The 20,258-nt window shown below is 39.7% G+C and overlaps 1 protein-coding gene across 8 annotated transcripts in view; it reads right to left on the reverse strand.

Moving 5' to 3' along the window:
• LOC148855549 (UBX domain-containing protein) overlaps nucleotides 1-20,258 on the reverse strand; it is a 50,443-nt gene that overhangs the window by 19,093 nt on the left and 11,092 nt on the right. For 4 of the 8 annotated variants that reach the window (XR_016112501.1, XR_016112502.1, XM_088982843.1 and 1 more), the window contains exons 5-8: nucleotides 14,019-14,096; nucleotides 13,854-13,922; nucleotides 2,170-2,313; nucleotides 1,836-1,938 (exon numbers count right to left, since the gene is read on the reverse strand). Coding sequence is in view for 4 of the 8 variants with exons in the window: in XM_088982843.1 (XP_088838969.1) it covers nucleotides 1,836-1,938; nucleotides 2,170-2,313; nucleotides 13,854-13,922; nucleotides 14,019-14,096 (394 nt within the window). In the remaining 4 variants the exon portion in view is untranslated. The remainder of the gene's footprint in view (nucleotides 1-1,835; nucleotides 1,939-2,169; nucleotides 2,314-13,853; nucleotides 13,923-14,018; nucleotides 14,097-20,258) is intronic. The other 4 variants (XR_016112503.1, XR_016112504.1, XM_088982846.1 and 1 more) reach the window with 1 other exon arrangement.

Genomic DNA, 20,258 nt, shown 5'->3' on the forward strand with positions numbered 1-20,258 from the left:
TGTGCTTCATTGATGCTGATGTGGATCAATTGGGGGTTGTTTTAAGGGTACTGAGTTGGTTTGAAGTTGTGTCGGGGCTGAGAGTAAATTGGGCAAAGAGCAGAGTAATTCCAATTGGAAGGTAAGAGAATTTAGAGGCACTAGCAGAAGTACTTGCTTGTCAGACTAGCTTTCTGCCTACTATGTACCTAGGCCCTCCTTTGGGGGGTAAGTGCACTTCCTCTTTACTGTGGAACCCAGTGGTGGAACGGTGTGGTGGAATGGTTAGAAAGGAAATTGGCATCATGAAAAGTCAAATATCTGTCTTTTGGGGGGTAGAATTGCCCTTCTAAAGAGTTCCGATTCTAATTTACCCTCCTACTTCCTCTCTTTATTTCCAATCCCAACAAAAAGTGGCCCAAAGATTAGAAAAGCTTCAGAGGGACTTTCTATGGAAGAGTTGGGAGGAGGAAAAGAAAATCCACCTGGTCAATTGGGATCAAGCGTGTACTCCAAAAGAAAAGGGAGGATCAGAGGTGAGGAAACTGAAAAGTTTTACAAGGCTTTATTGGGGAAATGGATGTGGAAATTTGGAAAAGAAAGAGACGGTGGAGGAAATTATTAGCAGCCAAGTATGAAACTGATAGAGGTGACTGGGTAACCACCACAAACATCTCTTCTCTGGAGTGTTCTTTATAGAAGAAAATAATGGAAATTTTTCCTCTTCTAAATAGTGGTATACTCCTAAACTGGGTTCTGGTCATTGACTGAAATTCTGGAAAGACAGACGGTGCAACAGGTCTTTAGAAGAGCTCCCCAGCTATACCAACTTGCCTTATCAGGATGCAATGGTGGCTGAATGCTGTGAACTGAGAGAACATTATTTCCTGGATTCCTTTCAGAAGAGCTTTTCAAGATTGGGAAGTGGATCATGTGGTGGAGCCCTTTGAAATGCTATCCAATCGAGCTTTGAACTTGTTGTAAGAAGACACTTGGACCTGGAAGTGGTCTGCATATGGAGTTTTTTCAGTGGATTCCTTTACTAGAGTTTTATCAGGTGGGGATAGAGCGGCTATCCCTGCTGATAAAAAAAGGAGCCAGATTCCCCCATCTAAAGTAAAATAAGGAGCCAGAAACTTATCTAAACAGAATCTGGTCAAAAGAGGAATTCAGATTCAAAACCTGTTGTGTGAGTTGTGTGATCAAGCTGAGGAGGACAACAACCATCAATTTATAAATTGTCCTGTTTCAGCTGAATTATGGGGGCACTTACTCTCTTCTGTGGGCCTCTCCTGGGTCATGCCAATTAATGTGTTGGACCTGTTACGGAGCTGGGAACTACAAGGCCTCTCCAAGCTGGCAAAAAATGTGTGGTTGACTATTCCTGCAGCAGTGATCAGTACTATCTGGGTGGAAAGAAATAGAAGAATTTTTCAAAACAAATCAAAGGATGTAGACTGTCTTATCTCTTGTACTGTGGGAAAATTAGTTTCTTGGACAGCAGCTGTGAAAGGTCTCCAGACTAAAGTGGTTGGAGCCCAGCTGAGGTCTAGAAGTTTGTTTTAGCTGTAATTTAGTTTGGGGCTTTGTACGCTGTTGATTGCTCCTGTTCTGGGGCCCCTCTGTATTCTCTGTTTTTTTCAATAAAGTTACCTTCTTTCAAAAAAAAAAAAAGACAATGATCCCGAGGTTAGATGATCCACTTCTAGTGGTTTCCAAATATTAATGTTCTCATTTTCTTTTGACAAGTTGCAAGATGAAACAAGTAGCATTTCAATCTTGTAAGTGCAATCTGAAACCTAATACCAATGCACATGAGATGTAAAACATGAATGAACAGTATGAAACCTACATACCTTGTAGCTTTGGAATGGGAGTCTGAGAACTCTCCCGTGGACGTTTATGAGGTAGACTAACATGATGATCCTTGGGTCCATTATCCATGAATGGTAGCAGATCCTACACCAAGACATAATACCAATTAAAGGGGCAATGTCTGCAAACTCAATATTTATTCCAAAATCTACTTAGGTAAAAACAGGTTCGTGTAGCTGTCTGAAATTGAGCATTTGCATATGCTTTCATTTTTATACCATTTCAAAAGAAAAGTATTACGAACTACTCTCTAGCAATTTGACAAAAGTATATTATGAATCTAAATGCCATGAGATACTAGGCATAAACATATACCTCTAATAAACGCTCAGGTTGAACCATTCCATTCCATAAGCGCATTTTTTGCCCAGTTATGGGGTCAATCACAAGAACTGCAGGAATAGAATTTAAGTTGTAGTAGGTGCAGACTTTCCTCCCTTCACTTGTATCATCATATACCTGTATTGATCAAGTAACAAAACACATAGATGATGAAAAACATTTAGATAGCGTTAAGTAAAATAATCAATAAGCACAAGATATAAGAATGAATTTTTCCATGCCACTATCCTCTTGTGATTTTTTTTTGATAAATAACAGAGACTTTTATTAAAAGATAATAATAGAAAAGGTACAAAAGGAGGGGTAAAAATTCTTAACCCTCCCAAGAAAGCAATTCAAATTACAATGTTGCCCAGAAGAAATTAACTCTTCCCACCCCTTGTTTGGCCAATGAATCTGCCAAGGTGTTGGCGCACCTCTTTATCCATTGAAACTTGACTTCCATATTTTGAATGAGATGTCTAACTTTCCTTTTTTCATTCAGAAACTTCCACAGACTAGAAGTATCCTTCATCAACCAATTTATAGCCAACTTAGAGTCACCTTCCACTATCAATTTTCTGATATTTAACTCTTAAGCTCTTTTTAACCTTCCCAAGACAGCCAATATTTCACCTCTAAGAGAGTCCCCCCATCCAATAGAACTAGAATACAATGCAATAATTCGACCTTCATCATCCCTAAAGGCTCCCCCTATACCCGACAGACCTGGATTTCCTTCACTACTACCATCAAAGTTTTATTTAGTGAAACCTGAAACTGGAGGGGACCAAATTGGGTGGGATACATTCTTTCTTGGAGCTGACCAAGCCACTTCTTTCCACTTCCTGATGATGTTTCTTTCTGAATAATTTTCAAAACTTTGCATAGTTTTAACCCAATGGATCACCCTTATAGAAATCAGTTAAATGATTACACCCTTATTTCTTTCTTTCCCATGAAAGGTCTGTTGATTCCTTTCCTCCAAACTGTTCAACATACAGCTGCTCTTACACACCTCCACAGAATTTTCCCTCTCTTCTTCAGCCCCCTAACAGTAGTAGAACGAAATAGGCTTTGTACATTTGGGAGAGGGATCCACCTGCCACCAAAAAGAAAGAAAAACCAACACCATATTTCTGAAACAAATGGGCAAGAAACCAATAAGTGATAGAAAGTCTCACCATTCTCCTCTTGTGATTTGTTCATGCAATGCTTGAAAGACTCATGTTCAGCAGAAAATGGTAAACTCAAAATATAATTAATTTGAAATTGAAAAACATCATAATTTTCGTTTAACATCTTCCCATAGTTTCTGGGAAAAAATAGAGAGTATGAAAATAAGATGCCAATAGGTAGGAAAAAAAAAAAAAAAAAAAACTATACAAGGGTGCTTCAAACCCATGAAGGGACATTCACACGAGACACTAAAAAGGAGCCAAAAATACTAACACCATCAATAATATTAGAGAGTACATGTTATCAATTCAAGAAGAACATTTGAATAAAAGAAGAAAACAATGGTGACCAATTGCATATGATTGGTTCAAGTACCGAAGGAACATACTATAAATCAGCTCAATTGGAGGTTCATGAGAGTTTAAAGGGGCTAATCCACAGCACTTTAGGCCCTATTCGTTTGCCGGTATTTAGAAGGGGTATGGCCCACTCATCAACCATTAGAATATGAATTACAAGTTTGGAAATATTACAATTTGTTTTAACAATGGACCCCACTAATTGATAGTAGATGGGAACCACTATAGATTTAGGTTTTGGTTTAACAGTGGGTATAGCCCACTGATCTGACCATTAGAATATGGGTTACAAATCTGGAATGTTGCCCTTTGTTTTGGCAGTGGGCCCCATTGATTGATAGTAGATGAGACCCACTATAGGGTTAAGTCTTGGTTTAACAATTCGTATGGCCCACTGATCCAATGCTGAGAATATGGGGGTTACAAATCAGAAGTGTTAAAGTCTGTTTAATCTATCAAAGAAAAGTTTGTTTTAGCAGTGGACCCCAGCGGTTGGTAGTAGATAGGATACACTATAAGGCAAAATTTTGGGTTTAACAGTAGGCATGACCCATTGATCCTTTAATAGTAGGTCAGCCAAACAAACCAAGAGGATTCAAATTTGTGTTAACAGTGGGCCCCAATGATCAGACCACTGAATTCTGGTTTTTGACAGTGGATGGGATGGGACCCACCAAATCAGATTGATTGAAGTTTGTTTAATAATGGATATGGCCCACTAGTCATTTGGTTTTATCCTTAAACCAGGACATTTAAACCTTATCTTAGCAGTGGGTCCCAAAGATCAATAAATTCTGCTTTTTACAGTGGATGGGACCCACCAAATCAGTGTGATTAAAATCTGTTGTGACAATGGGCATGGCCCACTAGTAGGAGCTTAGGGATTCATTTTGTCCTATTATCTTGTTTTAGTGTATATTCAACCAGTCAAAAATTCTCAAATAAGATAGGATTATATATAAGGGTGGATAAGATCCACCTTCTTACGTGGCACGTAGCCAAAAGGGATTAGAAGCTCTTAGAATCCTAATAGAACTCTTAGAGAGAAGAAAGTGAAAAAAGCATGTATGTATGCCTTAAAACAAGACAAGAGTTCCCATGCCCTTTGACTCTTTGAGAGTATTATAAAGATCAGAACAGGGAAAGAAAGAAAAATGCCCAAGAATAAGATGTGTGCACAGGATAGCAGGGGAGAGAAAAAAAGGAGTCAAAACAACCTCTCTTTTCATACGTGGGATTCATTATTAACTTCTTTCAATAACCACCTAATTTGAAATTTAAACGATTTCATATTCAGATTAGGCAAGTCAGCTGAGCTGAACCCAGCAGAAAAGTCTTGCTTCCCTTTTTTATTATTATATATTATTTAAGATGGGGAAGCCCAAAAAGCTCACAAGACTCCCCAATATTTTAAATATTAAACACTGACATTACAAGGTTCTCTTGAACTTGCAATCAATAGATTGTAAGCTCCGGACTGGACAGTGTTAAGTACCCTTCGCACCCAATGTTAATCTGTACTGTCTTAAAATCCATGGACAGGGTAATTGTTCATAGTCCTTTGGCTACAGATGAGGCACTTGAGCTACAGTTTATTGGGTCAACCAATTCCTCTGTTGAAGTTCGGATATTTTCAAACTCAAATGTTAAAGTTGTAAATAATATAATTCATTACCAGCCCAGCGTGAAGTGATATAAATATCTTTGGAATGGTTCAAGGGATAAGAGTACAATAATGATTAGCATTTCACAGAATTCTTTTATCAATAACAGTAAAACTTTATTAATATGAATGAACCCAATATGCATAAGTACAAAATTTATTATTATAGGTTTTCTTTTAAATCCCTTACAACTGTGCCCAAAATATTTGCTCCCTCTCAGATGCATCTACCAAGGTATTGGCTTCCCATAGAGTCCAAAGAACCCTCACCTCCATATCACTTGTCAAACACCTAAACTTTTTCACTCCACTGCTGTAGCTCCACAAAGTAGCCTGTTCATTTCCTTTCCTCTCTGCACTTCCCCCATTACAGCTGCAATTTCAGCCACTAATGATTCTCCTACCCCAATCGGGCCTGAGAACAATAGCAACAATGTTGCCTTCCTCATTTCTAAAAGCTCCATCCACTCCAGAAATCCCCCGGCTACCCCTACTGCTCCCATCACAGTTAAGCTTTAAGAATCCTCTGTATGGCAGGCATCGAATTCTTGCATACCATATTCTCTTTAGATGAGGTGCTTCCCTCTTCCCTCCATTTTCTGATAATATCATCTAGTTAGAAAGATTTGAAAATCTGCAATATCTTAACCTGGTGAGCCACCCTTCTTGTAAATACACTCAATTAGTGCCTCCTAACTGCTTGCTTTTTCATTGAAGATTCATGTATTTCTTTCTTCCTATACTGTCCATATGACTGCAGCCCTAGTGATTCTCTACAAGATTCTTCCTCTCTTTTTGGACCAAATAAAAGTAGTGGAGAAAATAAACCAGAGACACTAGTAGGACCACCTGCACCCAAAATGAGAAAGAAACAAATCCCAAATACAAGTAATAAAACTGCAGGAGATTAGTAATGGAAGTGCAGCCTCAATGAATATTCATGTATTTCTTTCTTCCTATACTGTCCATATGACTGCAACCCTAGTGATTCTCTACAAGATTCTTCCTCTCTTTTTGGACCAAATAAGTAGTAAGGAAAAAAACCAGAGACACTAGTAGGACCACCTGCACCCAAAATGAGAAAGAAACAAATCCCAAATACAAGTAATAAAAGTGCAGGAGATTAGTAATGGAAGTGCAGCCTCAATTTTTTATCTCTACACCTTAATCTCGATGACTGGCATTCTTTTTTTCCATGTCTATCAGCTATGGTAGCATAAGAAGTTGGGAAACCATTAGTGATTGAAGAAGTGAAGGTGGCACCTCCATAGAAAAATGAGTTCCGTTTAATTGAAGATCCTCTACACCTACTTCTGCCATATTGATTTTTACTTCTGAGAAGCTAAGGTAACTAACTACTTTCAAATAGTACCTACCAAAAACAATCTACTTTCAAACAGTATACTCATTTCTTCTTGACAATCTATTTTATGTAACCTTTCCTGCTGATGCTTCATTGGTTCTCTCACTTCTTTGATCAAATTGAAATGGGTCTATGGTTGTGCTTTTTTTCTCTAAGGGGATGTACACTTTTTTTCTAAGTAAGACTAAATCTGATAGAATTACTTATCTATGGTTGTGCTTGATGATAAAATGTGATAGGTTATAAAGGGTAAATGTTTCTATTTTGGTTTACAGCTTATTAATTCGCTTATTCTTGTGGGTGGTATAACATGGTTGAGAGGGTGGTAGAGGGTGTAATGGATCTTGCACCGGATCATGCCCTCCCTGTGTTCATCAGGGAATGCAAAGAATGTTCTAAATGCAAGACAGAGGAGAGCAACAGTCCCTATTCTTCCCTAGTCCTCATCAAAAAGGATGGTACATGGTGTTTTCGTGTTGATTATAGGGTCATCAATAGATGAATTATTTGATGAATTAAAACATGCAGCCTACTTTTCCAAGTTGGACCTGCAATCCAGTTACCACCAAATCCGGGTCTACCCGGAGGACAACCACAAAATGGTCTTTCGACCCATGACAGCCATTACAAATTTGTGGTCATGCAATTTGGGCTGACTAATGCACCTTCCACTTTTCAGAGCCTCGTGAATTACATATTCCGACCCCACCTCAGGTGCTTTATCCTGATGTTCTTTGATGACACTTAGGTATATGGCAGTGATTGTGCCTCTCATTTAAAACATTTGGAGATAACCCTTGGAAATCTCCGGCAACATCAGTTTTATGCCAAACCTTCCAAGTGCATATTCAGCCAAACACAGAGCCAGTATTTGGCCCATGTGATTTCGATGGGGACTATAATGACAGATCCGGAGACAATTTGGCGATGACTCAATGGGCTCAACCTAGGAGTGGCAAGAGTCTGCAGGGATTTCTGGGCCTCAGGCTATTACAGGAGGTTCATAAAGGACTATGCATCCCTAGCCACCCCTCTTGCAGCTCCGTCGAAGAAGGATGCTTTCATCTGGACGTAACAAGCAGAAGTGGCATTTGAATCCCTCAAAAAATCTTTTACTTCACGTCCTACCTTGGCATACCAGACTTTACCAAGCCGTTTGTAGTGGAATGTGATGCATTGGGCAGAGGAATTGGTGCAGTCATTATGCAGGAAGGACATCCCATTGCTTATTTCTATAAGCTTTTGTCAGCCCAGGCCAAATTAAAGTCAACTCACGACAAGGAACTGATGGCTTTCATACTCTCGGTGCACAAATGGAGGGCTTACCTATTGGGGTGCAAATTCACAGTGACAACTGATCAGAGGAGCCTCAAACATTTAACAGAGAAAAGGATTCTCAATCTGGAACAGCAGAGGTGAGCCAGCAAGTTAATGAGCTCTGACTTCACCACTGAGTATAAACCAGGCGCATCAAATACAGTTGCTGATGCCTTATCCAGGAGAGAAGAAATGAACACTATGACAGTTTACAGACCTCTCTACCCCTTGCTTGATCACATCAAAGACAAAGCTGGACAAGATGGTGAGTTGAAGCTAATTCGTGAACAGTTGAAATTGGGGGCAGACCAAGTAACGAGGTATTCCTTAGTAGGTTCAGACTTATTCTACAAGGGCCAACTGGTGATAGCATCTAAATCTGTTTACCACACTGAATTCTTGAAGTTGTTCCATGAATCAGTAGAGGGTGGTCAGTCTAGGTTGATCAGAACTTGCAGACAGCTGGCAGACTTTTACTGGCGGGGAATGAAGAAGACAGTGCAGGATTTTGTTGTAGGTTGCTCGGTATGCCAAACCCAGAAGAATCAGGCCCAAACTCCAGCTAGGCTGCTACAACCACTACCCATTCCAGGTCAGGTATGGGATGAGGTAACTATGGATTTTATTGCAGGACTGCCCAAGTCAGGTGGGAAGTCTGTCATATTTGTGGATAGATTGAGTAAATACGCACACTTCATTGCTCTTTCTCACCCCTACACAGCCTTTCAAGTGGCTCATGCTTATATATGGTCTCCATGGTACACCAACAGCTATCATTACAGACTAAAACCTAGGGATGGGAATTTTCTCCATTTCCCCGATCCTCGTGGGGACCCACCCCAAATGGGGTGGGGATGGGGATATATTAATTTTTAAAAATAGTTGAATATGTTTAAATATATTTGAATCTTTTTTAATAAGATTGTAAATTGTAATTATTTTACTTTTAATTTTTTAAAGGGAAAATTACTTAAAGTACCCCTAAGGTTTAGGAAATTGACTAGCTCTACCCTTACTGTTTACATGTCTTAAAAGTACTCCTAAGTTTTCTGACAATTGTCTAAAACCTCTCATATCGTTAACTTTCCGTCACATGTGACATCATGTGACTGATATTTTTCAAAAAATCCTAAAATACCCTTCTACCCCTCCCTCTTTATCTCACCAATGGCATCTTCACTCTTCTTCTCCATCGCCTACTCCTTACTCCATCATTGGCATGACAAGATTTGGACATCTACCCCTCTCCACATCGCCGATACTATTCCTGCCGCAAGGCCCAATGATGGGGAGGTCTCTTGCTGATTTACCTTTGGAGGATTTCGACTACAATTCTATTTTTGGCCAATTCTGTGAGATGCCAATTGGGTACATCCAAATTCCAGTGGGAATTATTGGGCCTTGTTTCTTGATGGAAGAGAGTTCATTGTGTCGATGGCCACTACCTTTCGGCTCTGACGCACATTGTGTCTGGAGAGATGGGAGTGGAGATTGGATTTATCGACCCAATTTTACTGGTTTTGTTCCACCAACTTTAGCTTCCTCTGGGGTGGTGGCAACCTATGCTGCTGCTTCACCTTCTTTCTTCTTCTTCATTGAGCAATGTAGAACAAAAGAGAGGACATGAGAAAGAGAGTTCTAGTCAGTTGCCTGAAGTAGTTTCAAGGATATACAGAGGATTTCCCTGAAGTAGTTTCTTGTTTTTTCTGTTATAGTTAAAGCAGAAGGTTTGAGCATTATAACAATTATTACCGCTGCAACTTCGACTCCATCAGCTCCAAATGAAATTGCAACCTATGATGAATTGGGAGAGAGAAGAAGAAGAAACAGAAAGGTGAGGTAGAGGCTGGGGGAAATGTGCAGCAGAGATAAGGGAGCCACATAAAGCTGCCAACTTAAGATGCTTCCAGGGCTTACAATGAAACTACTATGAGATTTAGAGAAAACAAAGCAAAACTCAACTTTCCTGAGAACGTCAGATTCAGGCAGCTAAAAGTTGAATTGAAGTTGGTGCACATGGGAATCACCCATCTATTTATCAATGAAAAAAAAAACTTGAGCCAATGAAAAAAAAAATTATCAATTGGGTTTTATTTTGAAAATTTGAGAAATAATGGAGGGCAACTTTGACATTTTTCCTTTTCCATCAATATTTAACGACGATGGCAATTGTCAGAAAACTTAGGGATACTTTAAGACAATATGTAAACAATAAGGGTAGAGTTAGTCAATTTCCTAAACCTTAGGGGTACTTTAAGAAATTTTCCCTTCTTTAAATAAAATAAAAAACAAAAACAAAATAGTTGACATTATAAAAAATAACGAGGAGTGGGGATCCCCATGGGGACAAGGATGGGATAACCTAATCCCATTGGTTGGAACGGGAACGGGGATAGGGATGAGGATGGGATTTTCGCGGGGACAAGGATGGGGAGTGGTTCCCCATCCCTGCCCTGCACTGCCCCACTGCCATTCCTACCAACACCCCACCTATGTAAGCCAATTTTGGGAGGAATACTTACGATCACATGGCACCCACATTTATCATTCCACTAGCTACCACCAATAGCAGACTGGCAGGCAATTGAAAGTGGTTAACCATTGCGTAGATACCTACCTCAGATGCTTTGCAGGAGAGAAACCTACTCAATGGTTTAATTGACTTCCAGGGACCGAATTTTGGTATAATACCATTTATAATGTTACTACAAGGATCACCCCCTTCAAAGTCTTGTATGGAAGAGACCCACCCTTAGGTTGTGTTTGGTTTGAAGGAAAGAGTGGGGAAAGGAAAGGAAAGGTAGGGAAACCTTTACAAACCTTGTATGGATTTCGCTACCTTTTCCTTCCTTTCCCTACCTTTTCCTTCAAACCAAACATAGCTTTAGTGTTACCATATGAGAAAGGCACTTCAGCAATTGCAAGGTTGAACGGTAGCTTGAAGCCAGAGACAAAACACTACAGCCACTCAAGGATCACTTGCTCAAGGCTCAGAATTACATGAAGTTGCAATATGATAAGAAGCATCGTGAGGTGGAATATCAAGTAGGGGATTTAGTCTTCTTGAAACTGCACTTACAGACAATCATCATTGGCAAAAAGAGCTTGGCAGAAATTCTCACCCAGGATCTTTGGTCCCTTTTTGCATTTTGAAGAGTGGGAGCAGTGGCTTACAAATTGGACCTACTGGCTACCACCCGCCTCCACCCAATATTTCATGTCTCACTCCTCAAACCATGCAAGACAAATGCAGCTCCAATGAAGCCACTCCTGCCTAAGTTTACTAGTGAAGGACAGCTAATTGTTGAGCCCAATTTCATCAAGGGCATCCGTTGGATTAAAATGGGTAACAAAGTGGTGAAACAAGCCCTTGTTCAGTGGACAAACCTGCCATAGAAGATGCCACATCAGAAGATTTCAGTCGGTTGCAGAAGCAGTTTCGCAATATTGACCTTGAGGCCAAGGTCAATCTTAAGGATGGCAGCGATGATAGATCCCAGGCAGGTAGCCCAACTTCAGATTATCAGGCCCATGAAAATCAAGAAGCCCATGCAGCACCAGCATTGGCCAACCCAAAGCCTTACAAGCGTAACAAACCTTCCTTGCGTTTTGTCTACACCCATAGGCCATGTCAAGATAACCCACATGCATAGTTCGTTGGTAATGATGAATTTGATAAGTAAGATAGCCTATATAAGGCCAGTGGGCAGTGAAGAATGTGTGAAGAATCATAACTCTCTTTTCTATTTCTTCCTCTTTCTCCCTCTCTCCTCTCCCTCACACTGATTCTGTTTCATTTTTCTAGAGGAAGGAGCTCCCTCAAAGAAGCTTTGTTGATCAAGAATCCATCATAAAATCTTCAAGAGGAGGCTGCCAAACCAAATTTACTTTTTCATTCTTAGAAGAGCTTCTAACCACCACCTCTTAATTTATCCATATATCAGCAAAGGAGAACTGTGAGAACGAATCCATTGTTCTAATCCAGTGAATGGCTCTACTCACTACACAATCTCTTGCCACTTTTTTTTTATTTCTTTTGAAGGGCTACACAATGGGGGATAGCCCACCCCCAACCCAGGTGCAGGCGGGATTCAATCCCAAGTCTCCGCTACGACCAGCAGGAGACCTTACCAACCCACTGGTTGGAAAATTGCCAACCAGATAGTCCAGAAATATTCTTGCATTCCTTTCTTACTAGATAATCCAGATCAATGCTGCTCTCACAGACCTGCACACAATCTCATAATTCCTTATAGAATAATTTATTTAATATTTTTTATATACTATTTTTTTTATTAATCACCCATAACTTTCCCCTTTACCCTTTTTTCCCCAAAGTGCTGGTTGCGGGACTTGATTCCACGTCAATGCTGGAACAACCCAGCTAACACACCAACGAGCCAGCCCTCGATTGGTAATATTTTTTTATGCAACTATGTATATTCTTTTTTCCCTTTTTTTTCAAACTTCTTGCCTCACCTAACCCTCAAGGGGTGGACTTCCCAGTGAAGGAAATTTAAAGTCTATCCCACCTAAAATTCAAGTTTTCTACTAGGAAACCTTTCTTGATAAGGTAAATACTTGTCATATGCTGCAAAGAAAGCCTTATGTTTGCCTTTCTCCTCACTTGTGCTTCTTATGTAGGGACAATGGTGAGACCCCATCTCATTTATTAATCTCTTGTTCATTTGCGCATAGAATTTGGGAGTTTTTTTGTTCTCTTTTCGGGTGCAGGTGAGACCCCCCTCAAGATATGGTGGGCATTTTCAATCCTAGTTTCTCAAGGCAATCAAAGAAAAGACAGAAAGCGCTCTAGAGAGCTACTAAGGAAGCAATTTGCTGGGTGGTATGGGAAGAAAGAAATAGCAGGATCTCAGCAAGAAGTAGGACTTTTGAGGAAGATAGACAGCATTAAACTAAGGTAGCTCAATGGTTAAAGACCTTCGATAGTTTCCAAATCTTCTCAGTCACTATTTAAGAGCTTGGACCGAAGTAGCACAGTCTTCGAGAGTAAAAGATAGAATAAGAATGGATTGGAAACCCTGGAACCCCCCAGAAGATAAAAAAGTAAAGTTGAATTTTGATGGGAGCTCCCATGGAAATCCGGGTATAGCAGGAAATATGGCTATGGTACTTAGGGAACTACCCCAGGATCTATGTTTTCTATATAAAAAAATCCATCACCTAGGCAACGCCTAGGCACCCCCCTGACGCCCAGCCTCGCCTTGGCGCCTTGAAAACTATGGCTGCTAGGTAATTTGGGTTTGAAAGTAGGGAATGGCATTTCTGTCATCAAGTTGTACTACCAACTTCTGTAAAGTAATTGAGTAGTCAAATCTTCTATAACTGAGACTTTCCATTTTGCCCTTCCTCTTGCCTTTTAGGACCTTTACTGCAACTAGAAACATTGTATTTCATCAAAGATATCTTTTTTTTTTTGATAAATGTATTTCATCAAAGATATCCAAACCATCCTAATGGACTTTCCTTTATCTTGTCACCGATTTTCCTACCTCTAAGTTCCCTAATACATATATCTAGTCTTTTTCTCTCCCAATCTTCCCACTCACTCACACTTAACATCAACATCTCTAGCATGCAATATATGTTTCTTGTTGGGTGCCCAACACCCTACTCTAAAAACACAATTGCCTATAGAACTGTAAAATGAAATCTTGAAGATGTCACAAGTCCAAAATAAAAAATGCAGTTCTATATAGAAAAGCAAACTAAACAGAAGTTACAAAGACACGATACTGAATAAAAGGTAGACGTTTGAAATAAACAATCAACAGACCTGCCAGAAAATGAAATTAGTGCTAATTGTCTGAGCTACAGCCTCATTTGCCCAAGTATCTCGGTTCAGCTTCACATAGCATTTACAATTCAGAATTGAGACTGGATTCAAGGCCAGGAAAAAAAACTCAAAATAATGCAATCGAAGGGATTCAGATGGCATTACCATATGTGAACTGAACTCCTTGGTAGATTGAATGTTTACTAGAAGCCACTTATCCTGGGCAGCAGCTGCAACCTTTGCCTGTAGCAACAGTGGTGACCCATGTAAGGCCAAAAGAAAAGAAGCTGAAAGAACAAACTAAATATAATGGTTTAAAACTATATTTTCCACAAACTTTTCAAAAAAATAACCATTATATTTTCCACATAGTAAACATTAGCTGAGTGGGTGGAATTTGGTAACTCTAAACTCTGATCCATAACAACCAAAAGAATTCCAAGAACAGTTTTGAGCTCTAATACGTAAAAATTTACTTTTCTGCTTTTTCAGATATGTGAATGCAATGGTGCTGTTTGATAACCTTTAAGAAATATTTCTTTCATAGTTTTACCCTTTTGACTATATAATATATATTATATTATAAGTATATATTTTATACAACTAGAAACATATTATATTACATATACTATTACTATATTATGTTATTTTATATAATACAATATATTCTATTCCATTATCTTATATTTTTGGGTAACAATTTTTTTTGAAAAAAGGTAAAGCAAGAATTTATTAAAAATCTAGGGAAAAGAAGGAAACAAATTAAATTATTGAGAGATATTATATTTCATATTCTATACCATAAATGAATTGACTAAACATCTTCAGGAGAGGTCCCATGGTGCATGTTTGCTGATGGCATTGTTTTATGATGAACTAATGAACAATTAACTGTAAAATTAAGTATATGGAAAAATACCTTAGAAACAAGAGGTTTTAAAATAAGTAGGACTAAAACAGGTTAAAACAAGAGGTCCTTACAGACACAGTTGAGATCTGTGCGACGGAGGAAGATGGTAGCTAAGAATCAGAGTCTGAAGACTCTTCAAGTATTGGAAGTGTGGATCTGAAAAAAGCCAAATCCCTCAATGATGAGAGCCTTCACACCGAACTGCTTTTTTTGGAAAACGACGACTTGGATGTTTCAATTTCAGCCCAGAAGATGCACTCTCAATGTCTCTTATTACCTGCGGATTTGGGGTTTACCGCAGATTTTAGAGGAGAGGCAGGGGACACCGGTTCTTAAATTAGCTCCCAGTTCACTAGAGCAGCATGGCACTGATAGAGGAATAGAGGAACAGGAATTACCTTGGTCACCGTTCACAGAGTTATCAACAAGGGGACAACTTACAAAGGCAAATTCTGATGCAAGGATTAAAACAACATTGGTTGAACACAATGGGAACCCACAGTTATCTTCTTTAGAAGGATTAGCCGCGACCTTGCCCCTACGTGTTGTCCCTCAAGAGTTTTTGAGATCTTCCCACAACCATTCAGGTAATATTGTAAATTTGTTTTATGGTACTGATGTGGGTTTTCTGCCTGAAACAGGTACTTCTGCAGCTCAACTTGATGCAGCAGCCATGGTTGGAAGGGACAAGGGGGGCAAAGAACAAGAGGAAGTGATAAGGGGAAGACAATCACAGGAAAAGGAGTTAGAGATGATCTGGGAACAGATCTGTATGTTTTTGGAGGAGTATAAGAGAAAAGAGGAAGAGGAAGGGAAGGGTGAGGTTCAAGAAGGTTCAGCAAAAACAGGGGATCAAAGTAGGAAAAATGCAAAGGGTGAATCAATTATGGGAAAGATGCAGAATTAGGAATTAGAGAGGATTTGGGGACAGATCTGTGCCCTCCTTGAGGAGTATAGGCAAAAAGAGGAATCTTTGGAGGAAAACCAAGAAATTTCAAAAAGACAAAATAAAACAAAAGCAGTCATAAGCAGATCTGGAACATTTAATAACCGAAGGAAGAAGAAAAGATCAGAGGTGGAAAGGCTGATATCAGATATTGAAGAAAATCTGGAAAATCATTAGTTGGAATGTGAGGGGGTTGGGGAGTGCTAGGAAAAGAAGGCTGATTAAGGACCTCCTTAGAAGGGAAAGGCCGGATATAGTGATGCTTCAGCAGACCAAACTAGCTGATACAATATAAGATGGGCAAGAAATATATGAAAATCTAGAGGAATAAGATGGGTTTCAGCACCTTCTTGGGGGGCTTCAGAGGGAATTGCTACCTTTTGGAGAGAGGATACAGTGGAGGTTTTGGAGGAGCTAGTAGGTAATTTTTCAATGTCGTTAAATTCAAGATAGTTGAGGATGGATTTATCTGGGCCCTAACTGATGTGTATGGACCAAGCAGTTACAGAGAAAGGAATGAACCATGGGAAGAGTTCTATGGGATTCAAGGGCTTTGGGATGGTCCGTGGTGCTTGGGGGAGATTTCAATGTAATTCGATTTACGAATGAATCAAATAACCCCCAACAGATCATTATGACCAGCATACGGAGATTCAACGATTTTATTAATAATTTGAGCTAAAGAAACTCCCATTGCTGCAAGCTATCTATACCTGGTTCAATTTTCAGGAGGTACCAACCTGCTCCAAATTAAATAGGTTCCTTTTCAATGAAGGCTAGGAAAACAAGTGGGCAGAGGTCTCTACCTAGAGTCAAATCTGACCATTGCCCCATTAGCCTAGGACAAGAGCCTTTTAGGCAAGGACCTCAACCCTTTAGGTTTGAGAACATGTGGTTGACTCACCCGAACTTCGTGAAGAAGGTTGAGAAATGGTGGAGAGAAGACCTAAGGGGGGTGAAGTGGAAAGGGGTAAGATTCCATAAAAAACTAAAAAGATTGAGAGCACATGTAAAGGATTAGAATAGGGAGCATTTTGGGAGAATAGAAGAATTGAAATCCTCTCTGTTTACCCAAATAGAGGAACTAGATGTGAAGGAATCCCAAAGAGCCTTAAAACCTCAAGATAAAGATCGGAGATGGAATCTGAAACGAGAGTAAGATGAAGTTATTTTGAGAAAAGAAATTTCTTGGAGGCAGAAGTCTAGATGTAAGTGGATTAAGGAAGGAGATGGGAACACTAAATTTTTTCATGACCTAGACAATGGAAGGAGAAGGAAAAACTTAGTTTCCAAACTAGAAGTGGAGGGAACAGTCTTTGATACCCAAGAGAGGAAAGCCACTTGTTTTGTTGACCATCTCACATCCATCTTGAGGAGACCCCTAAGCCCTAGAGTGGAGTTGGAAGGTGTGACCTGGCAGAGGCTTCCAGAAGAGACTAGCTGGAGAGGAATTTTGAGAGGAAGAAATTTGAAAAGATGTTTTTTTTCGATGGACAGATCTAAAGCACCAGGGCCAGATGGGTTTACAATGGCTTTCTTTCAAGATTGTTGGGACATAGTCAAAGAAGATTTAGATGAGGTCTTCAAGGAATTTGAGAACAATCAAGTGATGAGTCAGGGAATTAATGCTACTATTTTAGCCTTAATTACGAACAAAAAAGAGGCCAAGCATCCAAAGGACTTTAGACCTATTAGTTTGGTGACTAGTGTTTACAAGATTGTGGCAAAAGTCTTATCCTTGAGGATAAAACAAGTGTTTCCTCGTCTTATTAGCTAAGCGCAAGGAGCTTTTGTTCAGGGGAGACAAATTGTAGATCAGATTCTAATAGCAAATGAATGTATAGAGGAGAAGAGGAGATCAGGGCATAAAGGTTATGTTTGTAAACTTGACCTTGAAAAGGCCTATGACTTAGTGGATTGGGGATTCTTATCACACGTGCTAAGGACGTGTGGGTTTGGGGATAAGTGGTACAAATGGATAAACGGTTGCCTCTCTAGTTGCCATTATTCCATCCTAGTCAACGGGGTAGTTATTGATTTTTTCCCAACTAGCAAGGGTCTAAGACAAGGTGATCCCATGTCACCTTTCCTTTTCACTTTAGTCGCCAATGCTTTTAGTAGACTCCTCTCAGAAGCAAATGTTGACAGATCCCTAAGAGGGTGGAGAATAGGTAGAGACAGAGTGTCAATAACCCATCTCCAATTTGCATATGATATAATAATCTTTTGCGAAGGTTGTGATTTGACAGAGATAAAGAATCTAAAGGATTTAATAGTTCACTTTGAAAAGGCCTCGAATTTGAAGGTAAATTTTGAGAAGAGTTGTGTTGTGGGGGTTCATTTGAACAGAGAGGAGGTGGAGTCTATAGCAGCCTTGTTAGAATGCACTTGCTCTCAATGGCCTCTATCCTATCTAGGACTTCCTCTAGGTGCAAATCCAAAGGAAAGTAGGTTCTGGGTGGTGGAGTTACTTTGATTAAAGTAACTTTAGCCAACTTGCCTTTATACTTTTTGTCAGTCTTTAGAATTCCTAAAAGGGAGGCAAAGTGGTTGGAAAAACTGATGAGGGACTTCCTATGGGAACCTGATGAAGAGAAAAAAGATCACTTGATTAGGTGGAAGGTGGTGAGTCGGAACAAAAAAGGAGGACTAGGCTTAGGGAATGTGGTGAGTAAGAATGAGGCTCTTTTAGGTAAGTAGCTTTGGAGGTGGCCTGGAGAGGGAGAGGTTGTGGCATGAAGTAGTGAAAAGTATCCATGGCTGTTCTAAATCAGGTTGGGATGTGGGGGTATCCCGAAGGGCTTTGCTCACAACACCTTGGAAGGCTATCTCTGGCATTATCCCCAAATTCCTCAGGTTTGTAAGGTACGATGCTTGCTCTCGAAACTCTATTCTTTTTTGGGAAGATACTTGAGTGAGCACTCAACCCCTAAAAGATTGTTTCCCTTCTCGCTATTTCATCTCCCTCTTTAAAAAGAAACCCATTTCTTGGTTCCTTCCCCCCCCCCCCCGTTTGCCCTTTGGCTTTAAATTGGGATTTTAGGTTTCGGAGAGAGTTAAGGGATGAAGAATTTCATTGTGTCTCAGAGTTGTTTTTGCTTCTAGATTCGGTGTACCTAGACCCCACTAACCCAGACACTTGCGCATCTTTCTTTAAAGCCCTTTGTGGATTTTATGGGAAGAGAGAAATGCTAGAATACTTCAAGAAAATGAAAGAAGTCTTGCTGAAGTTGAATGTATATTGACAAAGACAATTTCATGGCTGAAATCTTCACAAGTGTTGGCTGATATCTCCTTTGATGACTTAAGGAGAAATTGGGAAGCAGTGGTTCTACAGTCTCCACTAAGAACAAATTACAAGTTGAATGGAAACCTCCACCGGATGGAGTGGTAAAATTGAACTTTGATGGCAGCTGCCAAGGTAACTCAGGGCCATCCGGAATTGGAGGGATTTGAGAGATAAAGACAGCAATATGTTGTCTCTTTTCTCATGACCAGTGGGTGAAGGTGATTCTGTAAAGGCAGAGCTACTAGCAGCGGTACAAGGTATATAGATGGCTAGTCAATTAGGAGTGAACAATTTGTTAGTAGGAGATTCCAAGGTAGTAATGGGCTGGCTGAATAGCCCAGACACAGTTTGTTGGGGCTACAGGGATCTGTTAAAGAAAGTTAAATGGATGACAAGAAATATGACTGTTAGGTTCCAGTGGGTTAGTAGATCAGCAAATGTAATAGTCGATTCTTTGGTCAAGCAAGGGCTGTCAAGGGGTGATCTGTTTTGGGCTACTTTGTAATTTGTATCTCAGGTTTGGGCATGTTTAATGTTTAAGATTCAGTCCTTGGGGGAGTTAACATCTCGTGCCTCTTCCTAGGCTGCTTGTATTTCTGATATTTATTTTAATAAAATTACTCTCATTTATCAAAAACAGAATACATGATAGGAGTGAAAACCAGGAAACATTTAGGATTGGAGAAGAAGAGATATCTCAACATGAACTTTTCCGGTACCTTGTTCCAATAATTCATAACACGGAAAGATTGAAGAGGATGTCACCCATAGAATTAGAGATGGATGGGCAAAATGGAGAGGTGCATCTGGAATCTTATGTTATAGGTGAATACTGCTGAAATTAAAAGGAAAATTCTATAAAGTTGTGAGGCCAGCTATGTTGTATGGAGCAGTTGTTTTTTTTTTTGATAAAAAATATTGTATGGAGCAGTATTGGGCAGTCACGAAAATGTGTGTGGCAGAAATGCATATGCTGAGATGGATGAGTAGGAATACTAGAATGCATATGGTCAGAAATGAAACCATTTGAAGGAACCTAGTAGTAGCTCCAATAGGTAATAAAATGAGAGAAACTAAAATAGTTGAATCACATGCATAGAAGACCTTTGACAGCACCCATAAGAAGTGATCTGTTGTAAGTTGAAGAGGCTAGTAGGGTTAGGGATAAACCAAAAAGGACATAGGTCAAAGTAGTAAGATTTAACAATGGATATGGTTAAACGGAGAACTTTGTGACAGCCACACACTGGAGAAGAGCTC

The sequence above is a fragment of the Nelumbo lutea genome, chromosome 4 (genome assembly GCF_056320005.1).
Source record: "Nelumbo lutea isolate HS-2025 chromosome 4, American lotus-T2T, whole genome shotgun sequence".
Classification (NCBI taxonomy): Eukaryota; Viridiplantae; Streptophyta; class Magnoliopsida; order Proteales; family Nelumbonaceae; genus Nelumbo; species Nelumbo lutea.